The 22321-nt window shown below is 38.4% G+C and overlaps 1 protein-coding gene across 2 annotated transcripts; it reads left to right on the forward strand.

The window, feature by feature from the left end:
- The first annotated feature begins 1705 nt into the window (after positions 1–1705).
- LOC120301578 (thioredoxin-like) lies at positions 1706–16691 on the forward strand. 2 transcript variants are annotated; one of them, XM_039328990.1, is made up of 5 exons: positions 1706–1818; positions 3102–3206; positions 6794–6853; positions 8308–8373; positions 16519–16691. In XM_039328990.1, the coding sequence occupies exons 1-5, from the start codon at positions 1795–1797 to the stop codon at positions 16579–16581; spliced, it is 318 nt and encodes a 105-aa protein (XP_039184924.1). In that variant the 5' UTR covers positions 1706–1794; the 3' UTR covers positions 16582–16691. The 2 variants fall into 2 exon arrangements, with proteins under 2 accessions (XP_039184924.1, XP_039184925.1); XM_039328991.1 differs by lacking the exon at positions 6794–6853.
- Positions 16692–22321: the final 5630 nt, after the last annotated feature.

The following is a 22321-nucleotide window of genomic DNA, read 5'->3' on the forward strand; positions in this document are numbered from 1 at the left end:
CTGTTGTATTGAATCACTTCAGATTGTTGGAAGTCAAGTCCGTATGTACCTCCAAAATGAGCAAACCAAAAAGACATTCCACACAAAGCAGAGTTATAGAAGTCTTGTATTTGGTCTCCCTTTAATTTTAACATTTGGAGAAGGGGGAGTTCCTTTTGGGTTAACTAAGCAGCATAAAAATCACACAAACTGTTACTTGCTGTTGGTAGTAGAAGAATCCTTGCATGTTTTTACTATGACCATGATATCTAAGCCAAGCCACCCTATAGTGAAGTAAGGAAGGAATATAGCAGTGATGGCGAACCTTTTAGAGACCAAGTGCCCAAAAACCACCCCGCCCGCTCCTGTCACCGCTCCGTCCCTCTGCCCTGCCCCCACTACACCCCACCCACCTGCAGGACCACCCACCGCCTCCACAGCCCGCTGTAGCAGAATGCCCAGGTAGCCCAGCAGCATCATGGCAGCCATCTCCTCTGTCCGCGCCCCTCAGCATCATCTACACGCAACGGACGCGAGGGTGGAGTCTTGTCCCTGCTGCCATGTGCTTGGCTGTGCTGTTCTGTGTGGGCCGTGCCTAGGGGCGAATCTCCTCTGGGGGGGGCTGATGAAGAGGGGGCCGTGGGGGAAGGCAGGGCTGGGGCAACAGCGCGCATGCCCACAGAGAGGATTCTGGGTGCCGCCTCTGGCACACGTGCCATATGTTCGCCACCACTGGAATATAGGAAGGAATCCTATGTACATTGAGAGTCTAACCAGAAAGGTCAGATTGGGAGGCTTGATACTGGTCAGTCTTAGCTAGCCACCTACAATAATCCAAAACTGGATCAGAAGTATGTTTGAGTTATGTACCATATCTCTATATACCTCTTCCCTCTACAGTTTGTCTCGGAAATTCAAGCCCAGGAACTAAATCTATCCCTAAGCACCATCTCTTTGTCTAAATCAGCATGTCTCAACCTTGGCAACTTTAAGATGTGTGGATTGCAACTCCTGAAATCCAAATTTGATTCTTGGAACCAGGAAGAACCTAGCTCTGGATGGGTGCCTGACCGTCGATTTCCTGCTTTGATCTCTGGTATCTGAAAGCTTGAAACCCAGGAACTAAAGGAAGAGGATCGCTAGCTATACCAACCTTATATTTGGATATAAGATGCTTTATTATATCTATGACACTTTATTAGCTACACCTCTATGCCCTCTAAGCGCAGCATGGGACATGCAAACTAATAAGTTAAGGTAGAAATAAAGGTTGAGGAAAACCATTGGAAAAAAGTCAACTCCACATTTGAGCACTAATGATGGCCAAAACACATCTGTGATTCTTCCAAGCTGAGTTCTTTAATGTTTCCACACCTATAGTTCTATAATGTTTCCACAGAATCTTGCCAAACTGAAGCACTCTATAATCTGCCTCTACCATACACTCTGAGACCTATTACGGATAGTATACCCCCCCCTCTTTCTCTCACACACAATCTGGAGTGAATTTCTCTTATTCCTCTGGAATGCACCCCCCTTCCTCTTGGAAATCCAGCCTACTACAGTCCATGAACATTATCCAAGAACATGAGGATACAGTTCTTGTAAAGCTTCACTTGGATTTCAAGTTCCTCTCTAATAGGCATGTAGTTAGGCAAACTCCACAGCTATCTGAATATTGAAAGAGCCATGAATGACATAGTTTCCTATGTCACAATAGCATCCTGTCAACCTGATTTTACTTGAATCATTCTGAGATGAATAGCAGTGAGAAAAGAAAAAAGGTATTAAGTGAGCTTTTTGGAGACACTCACAATGTTGCCAAAAATGCACAATAAGGCAAGTATTTCAATTATAGATTGCTATAGATTCAGTTTCTACTGGGTAGAAATCTAAGCTCACCAATACCTGGAACAGTTTTCTAATTTGGCTGCATCTTTCTGAAGCTATGAGCTGATTGAGGATGCTCTTGACTCACACCAATTTGCAGAGAACACTCAAATTCTCAGATAAACCAAGAAAAGATTTTAAATTGAGATGGCTACTAAACATGAGCAATACAATCCCCAAAATTTCCATGTAGGAATGGAAAAACTTCCACTTGAAACATTAATTCAGCATTAACTGAATCGTGAACTAGATAAGCTAAGGAGTTGCATCCTTAAAAGGGGCATGGTTGGATAAAGCAGCTTTAAACAATTCTAATTTTCTTAAACAAATAAGAACCATTCATTTTACAAATAGCTCATATTTACAGCTGTATAAACAATGAGTAAAGATAAAGATTTCTCCTATCCAGTTGTGTCTGACTCTAGGGCAGTGGTTCTCAACCTGTGGGTCGGGACCCCATTTGGGGTCGAACGACCATTTCACAGGGGTCGCCAAACAAGGCTGTCCGCCATTTTTTTCCCCTTTTCTTTGGCCACGCCCCTGGCACCCGGTGATGTATAAGTGGTTGGGGGTCACCACAACATGGGGAACTGTATTATGGGGTCGCGGCATTAGAAAGGTTGAGAACCACTGCTCTAGGGCGTTAGCCAAGGGAGCCAGCATTGTCTGAAGATGCTTCCATGGTCATGTGGCCAGCATGACTATATGCCAAGGTCAATGGTGGGATTCAGATATGTGAACAACCGGTTCTCTGTGTGGATGCCACTTCTGGAAGTCCATTCTGGGCCTGGGCAACAAAAAATTAGCTACCAGTTCTGCCGAAGTGGTGCGAACTGGCTAAATCCCACCACTGGCTGAGGTGTACAGGATGCTGTTAACTTCCCGCCACAGTGGTACCTATTTATCAACTCACATTTGTATGCTTTTGAACTGCTACATGGACAGGAGCTGGGGCAAGTAACAGGAGCTCACCCCATCCCACGACACTCAGGTCTCAAACCCAGGCTGTCAGCTTTCCTGCTGACAAGCTCAGCTTCTTTAACCGCTGAGCCATTGCGCCCCCATAAACAATGAGATTTAATATAATATAAAAAATAATTATAAATAAAGGTATGCTTAATTTGTGAGTAAAACTGTTCTCTCAAAAAGAGTCAAACCTTTGGCATTTTTCATCTCTCACACTGTGTGAAGTTTTTAACTGCTGATTGCTTCTGCACTTGCTTCCCAAACAGAAAGAATTTGCGGAATTTCTGAAGAGCGCAGGACCCCGCCTTGTTGTGGTGAACTTTACAGCAAAATGGTGTGGGCCTTGCAAAATTGTTCGTCCTTTTCTTTATGTAAGCGAAAAGATTTTTTTAAAATCCTGTATCATTCCTTTTCTTTCCCCTCCCATTGACATTCTAAAATGTACTTCCTACTGGTTGCTTAAATTCTTTCCTCAACCCTCTGTTCTTAAGGTGACCAACTTTTTTACAATGAAAAGGAGGACACAAATAAATTGAAGAAAAAAAATTGTAAATAAAAAAAACATTTTATTCATTGCAACAATAATACAGACAACTTGCATGTGCAAAGTTTGCCAGCCGGGTGTTTTGGGGCGCTCAGCAGCAATTCCTATTGGCTTTCGAAAGCCAATAGTGGGAGTAGCACAGCTCATGCAAAAGTTGAAAAAAAACATCAAAAAAAGGTGCCAGAACGCCGTTCTGAGCGTTCTATGAGAGGAAAAAAAGCCCTGCAGATTAGTCTTCAAACATCGAAAAGGAGGACATGAAGGAGGACACTTTTTGAGGGAGGACAGAACTTACAAATGGAGGACTGTCCTCCCTAAAGGAGGATGGTTGGTCACCTTAGTGTTCTTCCCCACAAGTTAAATGAAGCCTAAATACAACTGCATTTGCTCACATCTGTGTCTTGCTAAGTTTATTATTTTTATTTACATACTTGATACAATTATTTAGAAACTCTCTTCAATATGATGCTCCCAAGGTAAATAATTGGTATCATGAACAGTTATTTGTAAATATCAACATGATAATGGAAAAGACAATAATCCTTTTTAGGTCAGAGCAATTGATTGAAACTGCCTTGCCAAGGGTCAGTGTTTTTGCATAAGTGGTCCTGTTGAAGCAGGACTAATAAAACATGTTTATGACATTGTGGCATACGTTTCATCTTTTTTGGCAACATGGTTAGGGCCACATGTCTATGCATGCTTGGCCTTCTTCCCTTTGCTGGAAATACATTCCCCAAAATATGGATTCTTATTGTCTCTCTTCGAACCTCTTAATTCATATTTCTGTCCTCCCTCGCTCCCCATTCTAGCATCAGATTGTAAATGTCTTGGTCTTTTTGTATCATTGGGTACAGAGGCATTAACACTTGATGCTGTTATAGTAACAATCTGAACAAAAATAACCCTAATGCGAGTGAATGGAAATAGTGCATATTCTCTGTACTGTAATTCAGACATTTATTTGATATGGCATGATGGAGTCAAGACCAGGGATAAGAAGGACAGTATTTTGTTCATCTGGACCATCCATTCCATACCTTTATAGAGCCCCTTTTAAAAGCTATATAGCAAATAAAACTATTTTTTTTTTAATTTGGCAAAGTTACAGGAGCACGAGTGGGGATAGGGAAAAAGAGATAATTGTTTACCTATGTGGACGCTCACCAAAATCAGTGGAAGCATATCTAGTTGGAATGATAGCAATGAAGATGTTTTTTAAAAATCCTACAAGAAGTCAATTGCAAGCAACTTATGTGTTGTGCCAAGAAAACAACCTGGGGGAGTCCCTGTAATTTCTGGGAATCGAACTAAATTTGAGGGAGACTTTAACCTAAGGTCATTTTTAATAAATGTACGAATGACAGCAATTCAAAAGCAGTGATTTTCCCAGCATAGGATGGGAGCTGTTCTCTTCCTTGAACTTAACAAAAGAGAGGAGGGAGATACAAGAACAGTGCAAGACTATTGCCAATGCGTACATTATCCTAGGGGTTTTTTTTAGCAGGATACAACCTGATGCTAACCCTCTCTTCATATCTGAGTCATAGCTATAGGTACTCAAGGATAACACTCAAGAAAAGCATCAGATATAGACTACCTGTACAGTAAATAGAGAGTAAAAGATTAGGAATGCAACAGTGGGCTTTAAGGAGAGCACCTATAGAAGAGATGGTTTATTTTAATATATCAAAATATAAAATCCTTTGGATGATTTGGCTGAAGTATTTAAGACAAGTTATCTGCTGCTTTTCCAGCAGTAAGGTGAACCAAGCAAGCAACTTAAGCCATAGATCTCTCAAGAAAGTATTAAGCCCAATATGGGATACAGAGCTGTCACAGAGTTGGCATTCTTGTAAAAGATAAAGGAGTCCCTGCAGATTTTACTCCGCTAATCATAGCCAACTTTAGAAGGTGGTGCTCACCTCCATTTCTAGGCCATTGAGCCAGCTCTATCCAAATGTGGCCAACATGACATTACACCACAGCACAGAACGTGCAGTGAAACATGGAATGCTACCTTCCCACTAAAGTAGTACCTATTTACTTGCATTTACATGCTTTCAAACTGCTAGATTGGTAGGAGCTGAGGCAAGTGACAGGAACTCACTCCATCACATGGGGGTAGGACTTGAACAGCCAGAGAATGGACATTCTTGTACCTCTTCCATAAAACAAAGGGACCCTTGCCCATATCATATAGAATGTATAGAATCATTTTATTCAAAGAATTAAGAGATTTAGATTTAGATTATCCAATTTTAATAGCTTTTATTTCAACTCCTGCAAACACAATCCCTGGCCACAAGATTCCTAGCATGACCAACACGCCATCTAAGTGGAGGTAGTGGTGAATGCCTGAGCAAATCTATTATGCATAAGATTTTAATTTTTAAAGCTGTTTTCCTTGATCCCATATTCACTTTCAATAGTGCCTGCTTGGGACTGGACTTAGTTCTTCTTTGAAAATGATTTCAGAAGGTACTGCCAGGGAATTATTTTTCAGAGTCATGACTGACTGCATCTTGAATTCCATCTTGTTCCCATGCTAAGACTCACAAAACATTTAGGTTTATACAAGGCCTGCATTTCCAGTGATCCACAGTCATCTTTAGAAGTGTCCATGTCCTGCAGGTCATCATATTAACCAATTAAGCACTGGTCAACCATCCAATAGGCTAAATCACAACAGCTTAAAATATTTGGAAACCCAACTAATTTAATCAATAAGCTTTATTTATGGCTTTTTTGGTTTGTTTATACTACTTTAAAATGTTGTGCAGAGGAACTGATTCATAGTTGAGGAGAGAACGATCATATATTTATGATGTCTGATGTGTTATAGTCATGATCTGGATGAAAGGCATATTTTTTTATCAGATTCATATCCTATCCTAATTATAAGATTCTTGGCAGCTCACCTTAATAATGGAGCACAAGAATATCAAACACAGTATTTTATAATATATGATGTTGGGGATGAATAAAACTTAAATGGGAGGACAATTCAAAGGGCTGGCCTCATCATAACAGATTTCTAGATTTCAGCCCCCTAACCTCTCAACAATGGGGGATCGCCCTCTGGTTTTTTCAGCACAAAGTAGTCAGGCAAAGTTTCATGGGAAGATGTTATCTTGCAGTTAATAGGACAACAAGCCATAAAGGTCTTTATGGGTTGAAATAATCACATATCTAACTTTCACCCCATGAAGCAATAATTTCATTCTAAATAAACAAAATCCTTGTTTCAATATCTTGAAATTCATTATGTCATTTCATCCATTGTCTTTGTAACTCTTCATTTTTTTTCTCTTAGAGGTACAACTTTATATTGTAAGAGGAAGGAGAGAAAAAAACAGAAGTGGAATTATATCACACTTAATATCTAAATTTTGTTCCATTTTTGTTCTGAAGGAATTGGCTGTTCGATATGAAAATGTCCTATTCTGTATTGTTGATGTGGACTTAGCAGAAGTGAGTACCTCAATCCGCGAGGATTAGATGCCTCCTTGAGCAGCTTTCTGCAGTCCTAGTTAGGATGATGAAACTTCTAATCCAACTTCTTAGAAATGATAGAAAATATTTGTAGCTCGGGTGGTAGACTTTGGTGGTGGTTTGTTCTCAAGGCTTGCTGTTTAGCTTCCAAATGTTTCATCACCAGGCTAGCTAACATCCTCAGTGGGATTTCTGAGGAAGCCTTTGAATCCATAAGGAGCCGTATCAATCGAGAGACCAATGAACAACGGCACTGACCACTCTTCACACAACATCACCAGCCAATTACACGGCATGTCACATGGCATGACCAGCTGATCACATGACCCACTGACCACATGACCACATGAGATCCGTAAAAGTGGAGAAGAACTGAAAGAAGTCACTTCAACCGAAGTCTAGGATGTTACTTAGCCTGGTGAAGAAACATTTGGAAGTTAAACAACAAGTCCGGAGAACAAACCACCACCAACAACAACTTCATGTTCTTAGAGGGCAACAGATAGAAACATCTGTGTTAGAATCTTAACTGCTTGGTTATCTTTAGTTATTCTAACCCAGCTAAACACTACTAAAGGGAGATAATCAGTCCTTGGAACTTTGAATGAAAGCAAATCCTGAACTTGACAGCCAGAACAGGCTTTGGTAGTCCAATTAAGGAATCCTGCAAAACACTGACCATACGGTCCTTCTGAACAGGAACCTCCCAGTTAGAAATGTCCTTTTGTTAACTCTTTTTATAAAATCATGTTTGCAATGAGATAAAATCCTACTAACTCTAGGTTATATTGCAAAGCTGATGTCATCTAAACATACAATATTACCAACAAGCCAATCCCAACAAAGGTGTGTGCTAGGCTTAGCAGAATCGTAATCAATGAGTACACAAATGTTCAGCAGTTGCAAAGGGACTTCTTTCAATCTTAAACAACATTTTAAGCTAGAGTTTCTCAATCTTAGCAACTTTTAAGACGTGTGGACTTCAACTGGTTGGGGAATACTGGGAGCTGAAGAATAAGAATAGGAATAGAATAGGAATAGGAGCAGAGTAGAGTAGAGGTATAAAATAGAATAAGTAGAATAGAATAGAATAGAATAGAATAGAATAGAATAGAATAGAATAGAATAGAATAGAATAGAATAGAATAGAATAGAATAGAATAGAATAGAATAGAATTCTTTATTGGCCAAGTGTGATTGGACACACATGGAAAGACCTTTAACATAGCACAAAGGCAATTATTTAACCTTATCAAATGTGATCATTCAAGCTGACCTCAATATTAGGGAATATTTTATGCAGCTCTCAAGAGGCTGTATACAATGCCCTTTTTCTTTCCTGTTTTTATTACAAGATTTTTTTAAAGTAGTGGCTAACATATCTGAAAAAGTTCTAGGACTTTTTGGCATATGAGTTGATCTCTCTTTAACAGGATGTAGCAGTCCTCTGCAATATTGTCGTTGTGCCAACATTTCAATTCTTCATGAAAGGAGACAAGGTACGTGTGGCCCAAAAGCACAGTCTAGTACACTAAGCTATGTCTAAATCTCTGCGTTCAGCATTTGTTGCCCTGATTGTTCCCCTCACAACTTTGCTTATGGGAGAATATTAACTGAAAGCTAGAAATATTAAGTTCAGAGAATGAACATTCCCAATCCCACAATCAGTTGTCTAAACTAGTGTTTGAATCCAACAGTGGCAGAACACCCAATAATTTTGAGACAGGTTGTGATTGTTGTTATTCACTGGTATCATGTCCCAAAGATGCTTTTTCAAAAGGCAACTGGACTTTCTTTGTTTTTGCTTGAAGACGTTTCATTTCTCATCCAAGAAGTTCTGAAGAAGCTTCTTGGATGAGAAACAAAACATCTTCAACCAAAAACCAAGAAAGTCCAGTTGCCTTTTGAAAAAGCACCTTTGGGACAACCATAACCTGGATGACTGATAATCTCCATAGACATTGGTTTATGTAATATTTAGTTTCCCCTGAGGATTTTACTTTACTTATACTCTGGGGGGGGGTGTGAACGTAATACTCTGTTATAAACTAAACTGAGACTATTGGCATTTTATAATTGAAGATAACATCAGTAGAAAGACTTTGTGTATTTTTTTGTTCTGCAGTTGAATCAGCAAATGCAATCAAAAAGCATTTTTTCTCTCTCAGTCAAGCAATACCTTTTGCTCCACTGTGCATTTTCGTACAAGCTAAAAAAAGTATTTCAGAAATTTATGAGATATCAGAGATTTTTGCTTCAATAACTGAAGGGAGGATTCTGCACGCCTAGGCATAAGGAGGAAAAATGGTACACCTCAACTTTAGTCCTTGTCATACTTAATTATCATCTTTGCACAGTACTTGTCTGATCAACAAATTTCTTATTATTTGGTTCTGGTATATAATTCCCATATTGCAGATATAAAGATGAGTCTACAATGCAATGAGTTGCCGGCCCAACATAATGAAGGCAATAAATATGTTATAGAATTCCCCCATGGTCTTCTGGAAGGAGAAAGGGAGAATGAGAGAGAGATTTCCAGCCTTTTATTATTATTTTTAAATAATTTAAGGTGGCAAATATACCTAATACTCCTTCCTCTTTCTCTTTTCCCATTTACAAAAACAATAAAGTGATTTTCTAGCATTCTTTAAACTATACTGTACAGCATTTTGTTCAATTATCTTACAAAGAGATTTCCTCCCATCTCTGTCATCTCCTGGACTCACCTTGGAACAAAATAAGATTGTATACTGTAATCTCAGAAGGCTCAAAGAACAGAAGGAATCTCTCGATAAAAGGTCTATCAGCACAATATGTGTGCGCTAAGCTTTCTTTAAAACATAAAGAGAGCCAGAAAAGATCTCCTTGACAAATGTCACTTTAAAAAAAAATAAGATAGTCTGAAGAATTTTTCTATAGATCAGCGTTTTTAAATCATTGGAAAAAACATTACATTAGAAAAGTGTCCAAATTTGCAATTCTGGTTTAGAATATAGGTCCCAATAACTTTACTGGGATTTATTTTTTTTAAATACAGGTAGTCCTCGACTTACGACCACAATTGAGCCCCAAATTTCTCTTGCTAAGTGAGACATTTGTTAAGTGAGTTTTGCCCCATTTTATGACTTTTCTTGCCACAGTTGTTAAGTGGATCCCTGCGATTGTTAAGTTAGTAACATGATTGTTAAGTGAATCTGCCTTCCCCACTGACTTTGCTTATCAGCAGTTCGCAAAAGATGATCACATGACCCCAGGACACTGCAACTGTCATAAACATGAGTCAGTTGCCAAATGTCTGAATTTTGATCACATGACCATGGTGATGCTGCAATGGTCATAAGTGTGAAAAGTGGTCGTAAGTCACTTTTTTTAGTGCTGTTGTAACTTCGGATGGTCGCTAAATGTAGTGTTATAAGTCGACACCTACCTGTATACAGTGGTGGCCAAAACTGTGGAAACCTTTTGGGAAAAGTGTACAGTAGAAATGCCATCTTTGGTTAAGTTTCACCAATTTTTCTTCTAATTTCTTTATAACTGTAGCCTTGTTCCCTTAATAATACTATTTTATATCGCTTTCTGGGCAACCAGTCAACTCTTTGCACCATGACTTTAATTTTATTACGTTTTACAAGCTCACTAAATGAAAGAACACAAAAAAAACCCCAACCAACTTAATAGCGATCACATAACACACTGACAAACATCCTCCTCTCAGCTTCAATACAGGACATCAAGAACTGAATCCCACTGTGATCTGATTGGCTCATTGCCAAAACAAGATGACACCTGATTGGCTCTCTAAACACTCATGCTCATTGGCTACAATCAGTTGAAGGAAAGCTACCTGATATCAACCTAAACAAGTTGTGCTTCCTTTTTCTGGTTATTTGGCTATAACTTTTCATAGAATACAGTACAGATAATTGAACAAACTATGTTGCATTACATTCTTGATTAAATTATCTTTCCATTGATATATAATTTTATGGTACTACTCCAAAAAGAAAGTAGTGTTATTAGCCATCAAACATCAAAAATACACTTTTCCCAAAAGGTTTCCACAATTTTGGCCAGTACTGTAGGTATAAACTAAAACTGAATACAGAATAGAAGCAAGTTCTGAATCTGAATCAATTTCCTGACTGAACCAGCATCCAGGTTTGATATACTGTTTTCCCTCATCAAATCTCTGCTTATAACAGCTGCCTCCTAAATTCTAATCGCACATCAGACTTTTCTTCACTCTTTATACATCAGCATGAAAATTATTAATGGAGGAGAGAAGGCAGAAAACATCTATTTAACATAAAGTTCAGCCAACTCATGCATGTTATTCAAACTGCAGTTCATGGGACACGCAGAGATCTAAATGTCATTTAGGAAAACTACCTTTGGTTAGTGCAGTGTTTCCCAGACTTGACAATTTTAAGGCATGTGGACTTCAACTCCCAGAATTCCACAGCCAGCAATGCTGGCTGTGGAATTCTGGGAGTTGAAGTCCACATGCCTTAAAATTGTCAAGTTTGGGAAACACTGGGTTAGTGGTTTGGGGGTATAGTCCAGGAGGGGAATACTTTGGGGTCTGTTGAAGTGTTAAATGGCTTTCCTGCAGGAGTGCAGCTTAAAAGTTAAACCAGGTTAAGAAGAGGCAAGGAGGAATACATTTTGCCTTGCAAACACTTATATACAGATAGTCCTCAACTTACAATGGTTCATTTAATGACCGTCCAAAGTTACACCACCACTGAAAAAGTGACATATGACCATTTTTCACACTTGCACATCCCCATGATTCCATGATCAAAATTCAGAAACTTGACAACTGACTCATATTTAGGACGGTTGCAATGTCTCAAAGTCATGTGTGATCACATTTGGGCACCTTCTGACTCACAAAGTCAACAGGGAAGCCAGAGTCACTTAAGACCCAGGTGATTAACTTAACGTCTGTTAAGTGATTCACTTAACAACTATGGCAAGAAAGGTCATAAAATGGGGCAAAATTCACTTAGCAACAGAAATTTAGGGTTCAGTTGTGTCGTACGTTGAGGACTACCAGGAATATTCTGCTGGAAAGTCTGGGAAACATAACGGCTTTGCAGGTTTCCAGCAATCTGGACTAGGTAGGGCCAGGCAACTAATTGCTCATACTTGCATCTCTGATGTCCATCATTTGGGGTTGCATTGTGTCCCCCTTTAAAAAAGATAGACCTTTATTGGGATAACTATCCAGTCCAACTCTTTTATAAAATGTAAAAACCTATCAGGTGGAAGAGCAGAATCAATATTTAGTAATGCTAGGTCTGCAGATCAAGAAGATCTAGATTGTTAACTGATCACAGCTTTTGACACAATCAATATATTACTTTTTTTTCCCCTCCCTCTGCTACTGAGTAATACCGGTAATAGCTATTCCTCAATTTGCATTTATGGCAATAAAATAACAAAGCAGATTCAGGAAAAAAAATCTTCAAACAATCTTTTTTTTTTTTTTTTTTATTGAAATTTTTCAAAAGTTTTACAAGTAAGAATCCACCCCCCCCTCCCCAACCACCCCACCCCCCCCCGACTTCCCAGAACTGAATATAGGATTATTTAACAAATATTTTAAAAATAACATTTGCAACTTATAAAATAATTAATAATAATAATAAAAATCACAGTAATAATATATATAATAATAATATACATAACATGAACTTTAAAATGAATAATATATACTAAAAAAAAAATAAAAAAAGAAGAGAGAGAGAGAAAGAAGAAAGAAGAAAGTAGACGAAGAATAAAGCATATATATATAAAAAAAAAAAGGGAAAAAAATATATGAATAATAATACGTAAAAAATGTATATATATAAAAAAGAAAAAGAAGAAAGAAAGAAAGAAAAAACAATCATTACAAATTATAAAAAGGCTAAATAATATTTTTCCATATCCAGATTTTGTTGTATAAAATTTATCCATTTTTCCCATACCGCAAAAAATTTTTCTTGAGATTGCTCCTTTAAGAAAGCCGAAATCTTTGCCATTTCTGCCAAATACGAAACTTTATGAAACCATTCTTGTAAAGTAGGCAAAGATTCCTTCTTCCAATATTGTCCTATTAACAACCTAGCGGCTGTAATCAAATTTAACATCAATATAACCTCCTTAGCATCACAGTCAATAACAATACCTAGTAAAAATAATTGCGGAGTAAATTTTACCCTCCTTTTAAAAATTCTTTGAATATTCCACCATATCTTAATCCAAAAAGCTTTTATATGCTTACACGTCCACCAAATATGGTAATAGGTAGCATCCAAATATCCACATCTCCAGCATTTCGGCTGTAGATTAGGGTACATAATGGACATTTTCTTTGGGTCAAGGTGCCATCTATAAAACATCTTATAAAAATTCTCTCTTAAATTTTGCGCTTGTGTGAATTTAACATTTCTTATCCAAATAAGTTCCCAAGTATCCATTGAAATCGTTTCACCAATATTCTGTGCCCATTTAATCATACAATCTTTAACTAGTTCAAGTTCTGAATCTAATTCCACTAAAACCCCATAAACTCTCTTAATATGGGTTGGCCTTTGATCTCTTACTTGTTTTAAAAAAATTTCATCTTCTCTAAGCCAGCCCATTTTACAATCCATCTTCCATCTATCCACTATTTGTCTATATTGGAACCATGAATAAGTTAAGTTTTCATGTGTTAATTCTTCCAAAGATTTTAACTGCCAGTCTTGGCCATCCCATCTTAGTAACTGTACGTAAGAGACCTTGTCCATATTTACCCCTTTCCTTATACCTTCTATGGCATGCCGAGGTATAGCCCATAATGGTATTTTGAAGTCACTTTTATAATACTTTCTCCACACTCTTAGCAAAGAGTTTCTTATAATATGAGACTTAAAAACCCAATCCACTTTTTTATTAAATATTAAATAGGCATGCCATCCAAAAAGTAGGTCCCAGCCTTCCAAATGAAGTATTTCTGTATTTGTTAAATTCACCCAGTCGCTAATCAATGTCAATACTACAGCATCATAATACAATTTCATATTTGGTACCTTGAGTCCACCTCTCTCACGAAAATCTTGCATTATTTTAAGTTTCACCCTTGGTTTTTTCCCTGCCCAAACAAATTTATTAATACCTTTTTGCCATTCATCTAAATTACGTTCATTCTTTAAAATAGGTAACATTTGAAACAAAAAAATAAACTTTGGCAGGACATTCATTTTAATAACTGCAATTCTGCCCATAAGGGATAACTGTAAATTATTCCAGTTTTTTAAATCCTTCTGTACCTCCATCCACAGCTTTTCATAATTATTTTTATACAATTTTACATTAGAAGCAGATAATGTAACCCCCAAATATTTTACCTTATCAACAATTTCAAAGTCTGTTAAGTTAACTAGAGCCTGTTTATCACCATTAGTCATGTTTTTGGCTAATATTTTGGTCTTATTATTATTAATTTTAAAGCCAGAAACACGTCCATATTGTTGAATCAATTGTAATAATTTCACCACCGAAGAAACAGGTTGAGACAAAGTAACAACCAAGTCATCTGCAAAGGCTCAAAATCTTCAAACAATCTTATTAGGCTGAAGACCACACAATCCCCAATGCTGTTTTAATATTCTTTCACTAAGGATAAGGTGAACAAGGAACACACACATCATACGTATCCTTCTTATCAACATAATGAAAAAGTAGATTAGCATATATATATTTTTTTGAGAAAAATCTCAGCTCTCTTTTTTCCAATTTGAATCAAATTTTCCAATTTGTGAGTCCTCAACTTACAACAGTTCATTTAGTGACCATTCAAAGTTACAACGGCATGGAGAAAAGTGACATGACTATTTTTCACACAATCATTACAGCATCCCCATGGTCATGTGATCAAAATTCAGATGCTTGGCAACTGACTCATATTTATGACAATTGCACTGTCCCGGGTTCATGTGATCACCTTTTGCCATTTTCTGAGAAGCAAAGTCAATGGGGAAACCAAGTTCACTTAACAACCGTGTTACTAATTTAACAACTGCAATGATTTACTTAACAAATGTCTCACTTAGTGGCAAGAAAGGTCCTAAAATGGGGCAAAACTCACTTAACAAATGCTTCACTTAGCAACAGAAATTTTAGGCTTAATTGTGGTTGTAATTTGAGGACTACCTGTAGTTCTTTTTTACCTCAGTTTATTAGTAGCATGATTAGCATATCTGCGTCAATTAAAAAAAAACTAGATTAGTGAACAATAACACAATAGTTAAAAAATAACAAAAAAACACAAGAGTATAAAATATATTGGAATTGGATAAATAGTCATTTTATGCTACAGCTAACAGTTATGCTGCAACAATCCAGATGACCAATTGATGGCAGAAAAAATGATTTTCTACATATTTGTTCAACTTTCTTTAGTTCCTTCTAGTGTTCAATTTTTATAATCTTATTATTTTATAATCTTTATTATTTTTTTAAATTCAAAACAAAAGCATTTTCCCCACAGACAAGATTATTTATAATTAAATCCAAAGTCTTATTTCAAATTTTTCAAGAGCATTGAAATTGTAACTTTATAAAATCAATATTTTAATCCTCTTTTGCTGTTTATTAAAAAGAATTATTAAAATTCTCAAACTTGCCGTTAAATCTTTCTTTCACTAAGGATTGAAGGGAACTCATCAAACGGTGTAAAGCTTGTTGATCCAAAAGTTCCTAATAGCTGAAAAGCAGTTAACAAGTAATTTCCAAAAGTAATTAGAAAAGGAAGTATGCAAAGATAGTGTCCTTTCAATGGCACCATCTGTAGTTTAAGCAAAATGTTTCTTCTCTCAACTCTCAGACCTCTAAACCTGCCGGAGAAAGCTATCTTGTGGTTTCCTTGCAAGGAGCAGCTGTCTGAAGTGCTTGTGGGCAATCTCAAATCCTCCCCTTGCCTGGAGAGGTTCAAAGAGCTGGTCTCTTCACCGGCTCTTTGCCGATGTCCTCAGCTCTGCTTTTTGTGGAGCTGTTTTCAGTCCACTATTTCTTCCTCTGGAAATCAGAACTGTTTATACTGTTATGTTTGGCAATTCTGCCTTTTCCCAGAGCTATTTTTCTAATCGAGTTCAGTTTCTCTCCAGTTGTTTGGTATCACATTATTAAAAAGAACCAGTTTGAGAAGATACAGTCCTCACCTGCTTTTCCTAAAAGATCTTAGTTTCTAAAGAACCCTCAGACCAAGAGAATACTGATAGAGCAATCAATACTGTAGCCTTAATGAGAATGAAATAGTGTGAAGTTCACTTTAAAAAAGCACTGAATAAAACCAAGCAGTGTAGAAAATCTGTTTTTTAGAGTGAAAAAGCAGTAACTTCTTAGGCTAAGAGTAATCTTTGTAGAAACTCTCTTTAATAACTAATAAATCAAATATATATTTTGCTGATGTGAAATAGCATTAATGGAAACATGCGATTCTCTGGGCAAAACATTGCAGCACTGAGCTTATTCTCATCGATGACTGGAACTCTACAGAGGAAAGACGCCAAAAGGGATTTTAAAAGTACTCGAGGAAGCTTACATGAGAGAAGTACTTTCCTCAAATTCCTGATCGTCCATTAACTGTGTTGACTTTTGTTTGATCCTAGATTTTTGAAGTAACTGGACCTAATACAAAAAAGCTTGAAGAGAAGATTGGAGAATTTATGTAATCTTGAAGAAAGGACCACTGAAATTCCAAAGCAGCTATATTGCCTTCAAATGACAGTAAAATAGCAGGTACTAGCCCTAGTACCCGCACATTGAATCAAATAATACAGAGTCAATACAACAGTATATGGGACTATATATAAGTGGAACGAGGGCCTTCTCAATCAGGTATCAGGAAAACGTCTAAACCAGGGGTGTCAAACTGCCGGCCCATGTCACGCGGAAGCTGCGCCCACCCCATTGCCGGCAATAGCAAAAGAGTCCAGATACGTCTCGCGAGTTGGCCAAACAAGGGAAGATATTTCTGGTCTTCAGAAGGCAGGAAATTGGTCCTCCTTGCTCTTGATTTGCTAATAAGCATTTGGAAATATGCTAATCTGGACTGCAACTTTATATCTCAGTAGGAAGGAACGTTCGGTCCACAGGCCAACTTTGGCTAATAAATCTGCTCTGGCCTGCAAAGTATTGATAGAAGGAAATCTTGCCTTCTCTAAAGTCTTCCTCTATCCTCCAGTCTGATTCCTGTCTCTTTCTCTGTGTACTGGAGAAGGTAGGAACTCTTATTTCCTTCTATCCATAGAGAAAGGAGAGGAGACTTCTGTATGTAGGAAGAAATTAGGAACAATTGCTCCTGATTTCCTCCCTCAAAGAAGAAATAACTGATGTTGACATGTATCATCTAGCTCCCAGAGCACCCCAGCAGGCCACAGCACCCCAGATTGCAGAGAAGTGTCAGCTTCTCATCTTCCCCTCCCAGACACAATGGTCTCTACTACTGTTTGTTTCTCTCACCCTTTCTCTTTCCTGCATCCATTCCACTTTTAAATTTGGTGGGAAGATAGATCGGCATGGAACAAAGTTGTTTGATGTGTCACCCTGAATCCCTGCTTAGCGGTCCAACTATAGCAATACCATGACTTCTCCTGAGTCCCAGTGTCTTGTATGTGCTTGTTTTCTCTCTCTCTTGCTAGCAAGACTAGAGAAATGGTGGCAACAGCAACAGCAGATTCTTCCCTGTTTGCAAGGTGTTCCAGGTATTAGTGACAGGCTTGATGTACTGTTCCACATTCTGCTGCTTCTGGAATAGAGTTCAGGCAAGGACTGATATTGTTAGATTTTACATCAGGATAGCTTTGGCTTCTTTACATCTGGCTTGGCAGATATCATTGTTGCTGAGAGCCGAGATGGATGGGTAAATGGATTGGACTTGCTTAGCAGTTTTGCTCCAGCTTCTCTTCTCTTCATTTTATTTTATTATTCTTTGCTATGCTTTTTTATTTTAATCTTTTACACTCTATTTTATTCTTTCATTCGACAATGCTTTGGTTGCAAGATTTGTTTATTTCTATTTGACGTTTCTAGATGTTGCCCATCTTCCTCAAGGAAGAGCTCCATATTGTGGTACTGTCTGTGACATTCCTTTTGGGAATGGATGTTTTGTTTTCTTTTAAAACCACTCAACCAAATATATTTTATTGCCCATTAATACACTCCTTGGATTACAGCCAAAAGCATGGCCGAAATGTTATTTTTTAAAGCAACATAGTAGATGAGAGAATCAACTTCAGCATCAACTTTACTGATAAATTATTGAAGAGCCAGACCATACAGTTCATCTGGTTCTCATTAAATCTTCACAATGCATTTAATTCAATTTGGGGAAGAGATGCTGAAGAGAAAGCTGCTTTAATGAGCTGCAGACAGCTGCACTCTCATCTCACGGAGGGAGCTGGTTTGTAGAACCATTCCCTATGACCCAGGAACCTGGGTGATACAATGGTTGTATATATTATTGATATGACAGGGAGAATAACTGAGCGTGAAAATGACGCTGAAACCGGATTAAATATTGCAGTACAAGGAAAATTTTATCAGAGGAAATGGTAAAAATAGGACTTCGGGGCAGAAGTTCGAAGTCCCAACCAGAGAATGATTGGAAAATTTTAATATTCCTTATTTTATCCTGCCTTTATTATTTTTATGAACAACACAAAGCGAGTTGGGCTGAGAGAAAGTGACTGGCCTGAAGTCATCCAGCCAGCTTTCATGCTTAATGCAGGACTCGAACTCACCGTCTCCTGGTTTCTACCTTGGTGCCTTCGCCCTTAGATCAAACTTGCCATCTAAAGAGAGGATTTGCTACTGTCTAAACTTTAACCCCCACATATGAATTATGTGACTGAACATCTGGCCAAAGGAGCCTTTAGAAATTAACCTTAAATGCAGGAATTGGCATCCCCTCCAGATGTTTTGGATTTCATCTCCCATTAATCCCTGTTCTATGGGCAAGGTAGGGGGAATCCAGTGGTCAAGAACATGAAAATCACAAGACTCCTTCCTGCTGTTTAAATTTTAGAATTAAAGAATTGCAGATTGTAAGGTTTGGAAGTGGAGGTATCCATAGGATCTGATGCATTTTTGTTAAAATGACAAAAGCAGTGTCCTGCTGTCACTGCCACTTTCATAAATGCATGCTGTGTTGTGACACATGTGCCAAAGGGAAAGAGGTTGTGCTGCAATGGCACAGCGCTGTATTCACCATATGCCTTCCTTTGATCTCCCTGCAGATGGCTCTGATCACAGACATGGGGGAGGGGGATGTGCATTGCAACATCACAACCTAAACTCCACCTCTTTCATGCATGCCATGCAGAGTTAGATGCAAGTACATAAGGAGCTAGTACACAAGTACATAAGGGGCGATGCGGTGGCTCAGGGGTTAAGATGCTGGGTGTCAAGGTTCTGACTGACAAACCCAACCAAACAAGCACGATCAAGATGTTCCGATCTCTTAATACAAACTTTATTGAGTACATTATTTGGGCGTGAATAAAGCAAAACCAACTTTGGCTATTTCCTGCACAATCCACTATAGTTAAAACATAGAATTCTCCCTTCCCTTTATTAGTGCAGGTCATATGGTCCAATCGAATGTCAAGATATTGTTATGAGAAAGTGTCTCTGTGTATTTGCAAATGTCTGCTGAAACGTCCTTGGGTTACATGGGCTGACTTCTTGTTGTCTGGAACCTGCATTCCATTTCCTCCTCCCCTCCCCCCTAGTGCGTTGGCAAGCTGAGAAGCAAGAATGATGGCAATATCATACATGTGCTTTGAACCTGACACTGGGCTTGTTGGCTGGAAAGCTGGCAGCCTAGGTTTGAGACCTAAGTGTCATGCGAGGGGGTGAGTTCCCATCCTCGCTGTAGCTCCTGCCTACCTAGCAGTTTGAAAGCCATGCAAATGCAAGTAGATAAATAGGTACCATTTCAATGGAAGCTAACAGCGTTCCGTGATGTCATGCTGGCCACATGCCCATGGAAGAGTCTTTGGACAGCACTAGTTCAATGCCCTTGAAACAGAGATAAGCATCACCCCTTACAGATGGCAACGATAACCGGAGTAAAATCCGCAAGGACTCCTTTATCTTTTACATAAGGAGCAGAGTTCGTATCGTGACATTACTTCATGTTTAGTTATTTTGGAGAAATCTTAATATCCCTGCCCTTTATAAGAGGGGGAGGGAGAGCAAGGGAAGGAAAAGTAAAGACTCAAAGCAGAAGTGTGAAAAAAAATACAGTTGCATTTATTTGGACTTTGCTTAGTTTGAATCTGGATGGGAAAGTTAAGGATCAATAATATGCAAATGCAACCAAAGTAAACCAAGCAGCTTCAGCTTTTGAATTTTTGCTAGACAATGAATAAGCCAGTTATAAGCAGTCATTTCTACTATATTCCTTCATCTTTTATTTTTGGGGAAGGAAAGCTCCAGGTCAGCACTGAGTCCTGGCCACTGCCTACACTAGTTCTTGCGGTTGTTTTGATAGCATTTTTGAAAGTGGTGGGAATAACACTCCACTTCTAGAGACTGCCAGGTCATTTTTCATCACTGGAAAGAGGTGACGACTTCTTAGCCAATGTGTACAGGTAGTCCTCAACTTACGACCATTCATTTAGTGACAGCGCAAAGTTACAATGACACCGAAAAAGTGTGTTAGGATTGATTTTCACACTTGCAGCATCTCCATAGTCAGATGATCAAAATTCAGGTGCTTGGCAAATGACATACGTTTATGACAGCCGCACTGTCGAGGGATCATGTGATCACCATTTGTTACCTTCCCAGCCTGCTTCCAACAAGCAAAGTCAATGGAGGAAGCCAGATTTGCTTAATAAATGCAAGATTCATTTAACAGCTGCAGTTATTGATGTAACAACTGTGGCAAAAAAGGTCATAAAATGGATGCAATTCACTTAACAACTGCCTTGCTTAGGAATGGAATTGTGGTAGTAAGTCAAGGACTACCTGTATTCAAAGATTAGGAATATGTATCTTCTTACCTGAGCATTCTCTATGAAAACTTAGTCTGCCCAGTAAGTGCTTAGTAGTAGATCGCACCCATTTATATTTTAAGGCCCTAGTGCAGGGGTGTCAAACTGCCGGCCCGTGGGCTGGATGCGTCATGCCAAAACCACGCCCACCTCGTTGCCAGCAATGGAGAAAAAGTCACACCACATCATGACATGTCACATGACGTTGCGAGTTTCACACCTCTACCCTAGTGTATTACAGGAGTGGGAAATGAAAAAAAGAAAAGAAAATGAAAAATAAATAAAGAAAATGCTTCCTTAAGTGACTCATTTATTGGTTGAAGCTCATTGTGTTTCTGGTATTTGTGAGGAAAGTATGATTACTTGTAACCTTAAAGGAACTCCATCAATGCACAAGAAGGATATAATATCAGCAGACCTAGAGGGATGCCAAGATATGGAAAAGCCAAAATCTTTAAAAAGAATATTCTTCAGGTAACTCTCTTACTCTCTACAATGACTTTTTGTGTTGACTGGCTACCACAGTCAATTGGCTGATTGTTCTGATACAACTCTAGGCCATAGGCTTACAAAATGCTATGGATGTCTTCCATAACACCAGATACAGCAAATAAATAAATAAAAATCCCTGGTTTCTCTGATATGCAGCTAATAAGTGCTCTGAAGGTCACTTCAGTGGGGAACAGCTACTCCTTTCAATCACAAACTGGCCTTCTGTGGCCAGCAGGAGTCATCTCATCTCTGAGAACCAATAAAGGGGAAAAAAATGGGGTTCAGTCAGATTTGGGGGTGGAAGAGGTTGAGCGTCCTTGGAGTATTTGATAGAACTGCAGATGAAAGGAGTTATTTCAAGCAAGCTTGGAAGGAGTTAGACTGAAGCCCGAGCACCATCCAGTGAGCTCCAGGCTGAAAGAAGAATGCAGCAACAGAAAGAGAAAGTGAAGCAAAATGGAAAGCTAAGAAAAGAGAAAAGGAAAGAAGTAGGAAAAAAGGAGTATGTCGAGTGTGATTTTTTTAAAAAACAGTTCCAAAATTATGAATCAGGGCAAAGTTAATTTTAAAAGGTATTTGTTTATTCTCCTTCCCCTAATCCTGATTCTCCCTCTTCTTCTGATGTGATGTTACCCATGCCAGGAGTTGAAATTCACCTATCTTAAAAGTTGCCAGGACTGAAAAACGTTGCTGTACAATATCAACAAATGGGTTGGTCACACTGAATATATGCCACAGTGGCTGCTGAAATTTAACAAAAGGGTACAGTATATATTTACTTGATCAAGAACTGAAGGATAAAGTATATTACCTCTGCTCCCCCAAACCGCTTCAAAAGGCAGGATATGTTTAATATTTTCCTTCCTAATGGGTGAATTAGTCCTTGGTCAACTTACAAGCAGCCGAAGATTACTTTTTC

The sequence above is a fragment of the Crotalus tigris genome, unplaced genomic scaffold (assembly GCF_016545835.1).
Source record: "Crotalus tigris isolate CLP2741 ecotype Arizona unplaced genomic scaffold, ASM1654583v1 scf7180000024386.1433019, whole genome shotgun sequence".
Lineage (NCBI taxonomy): Eukaryota > Metazoa > Chordata > Lepidosauria > Squamata > Viperidae > Crotalus > Crotalus tigris.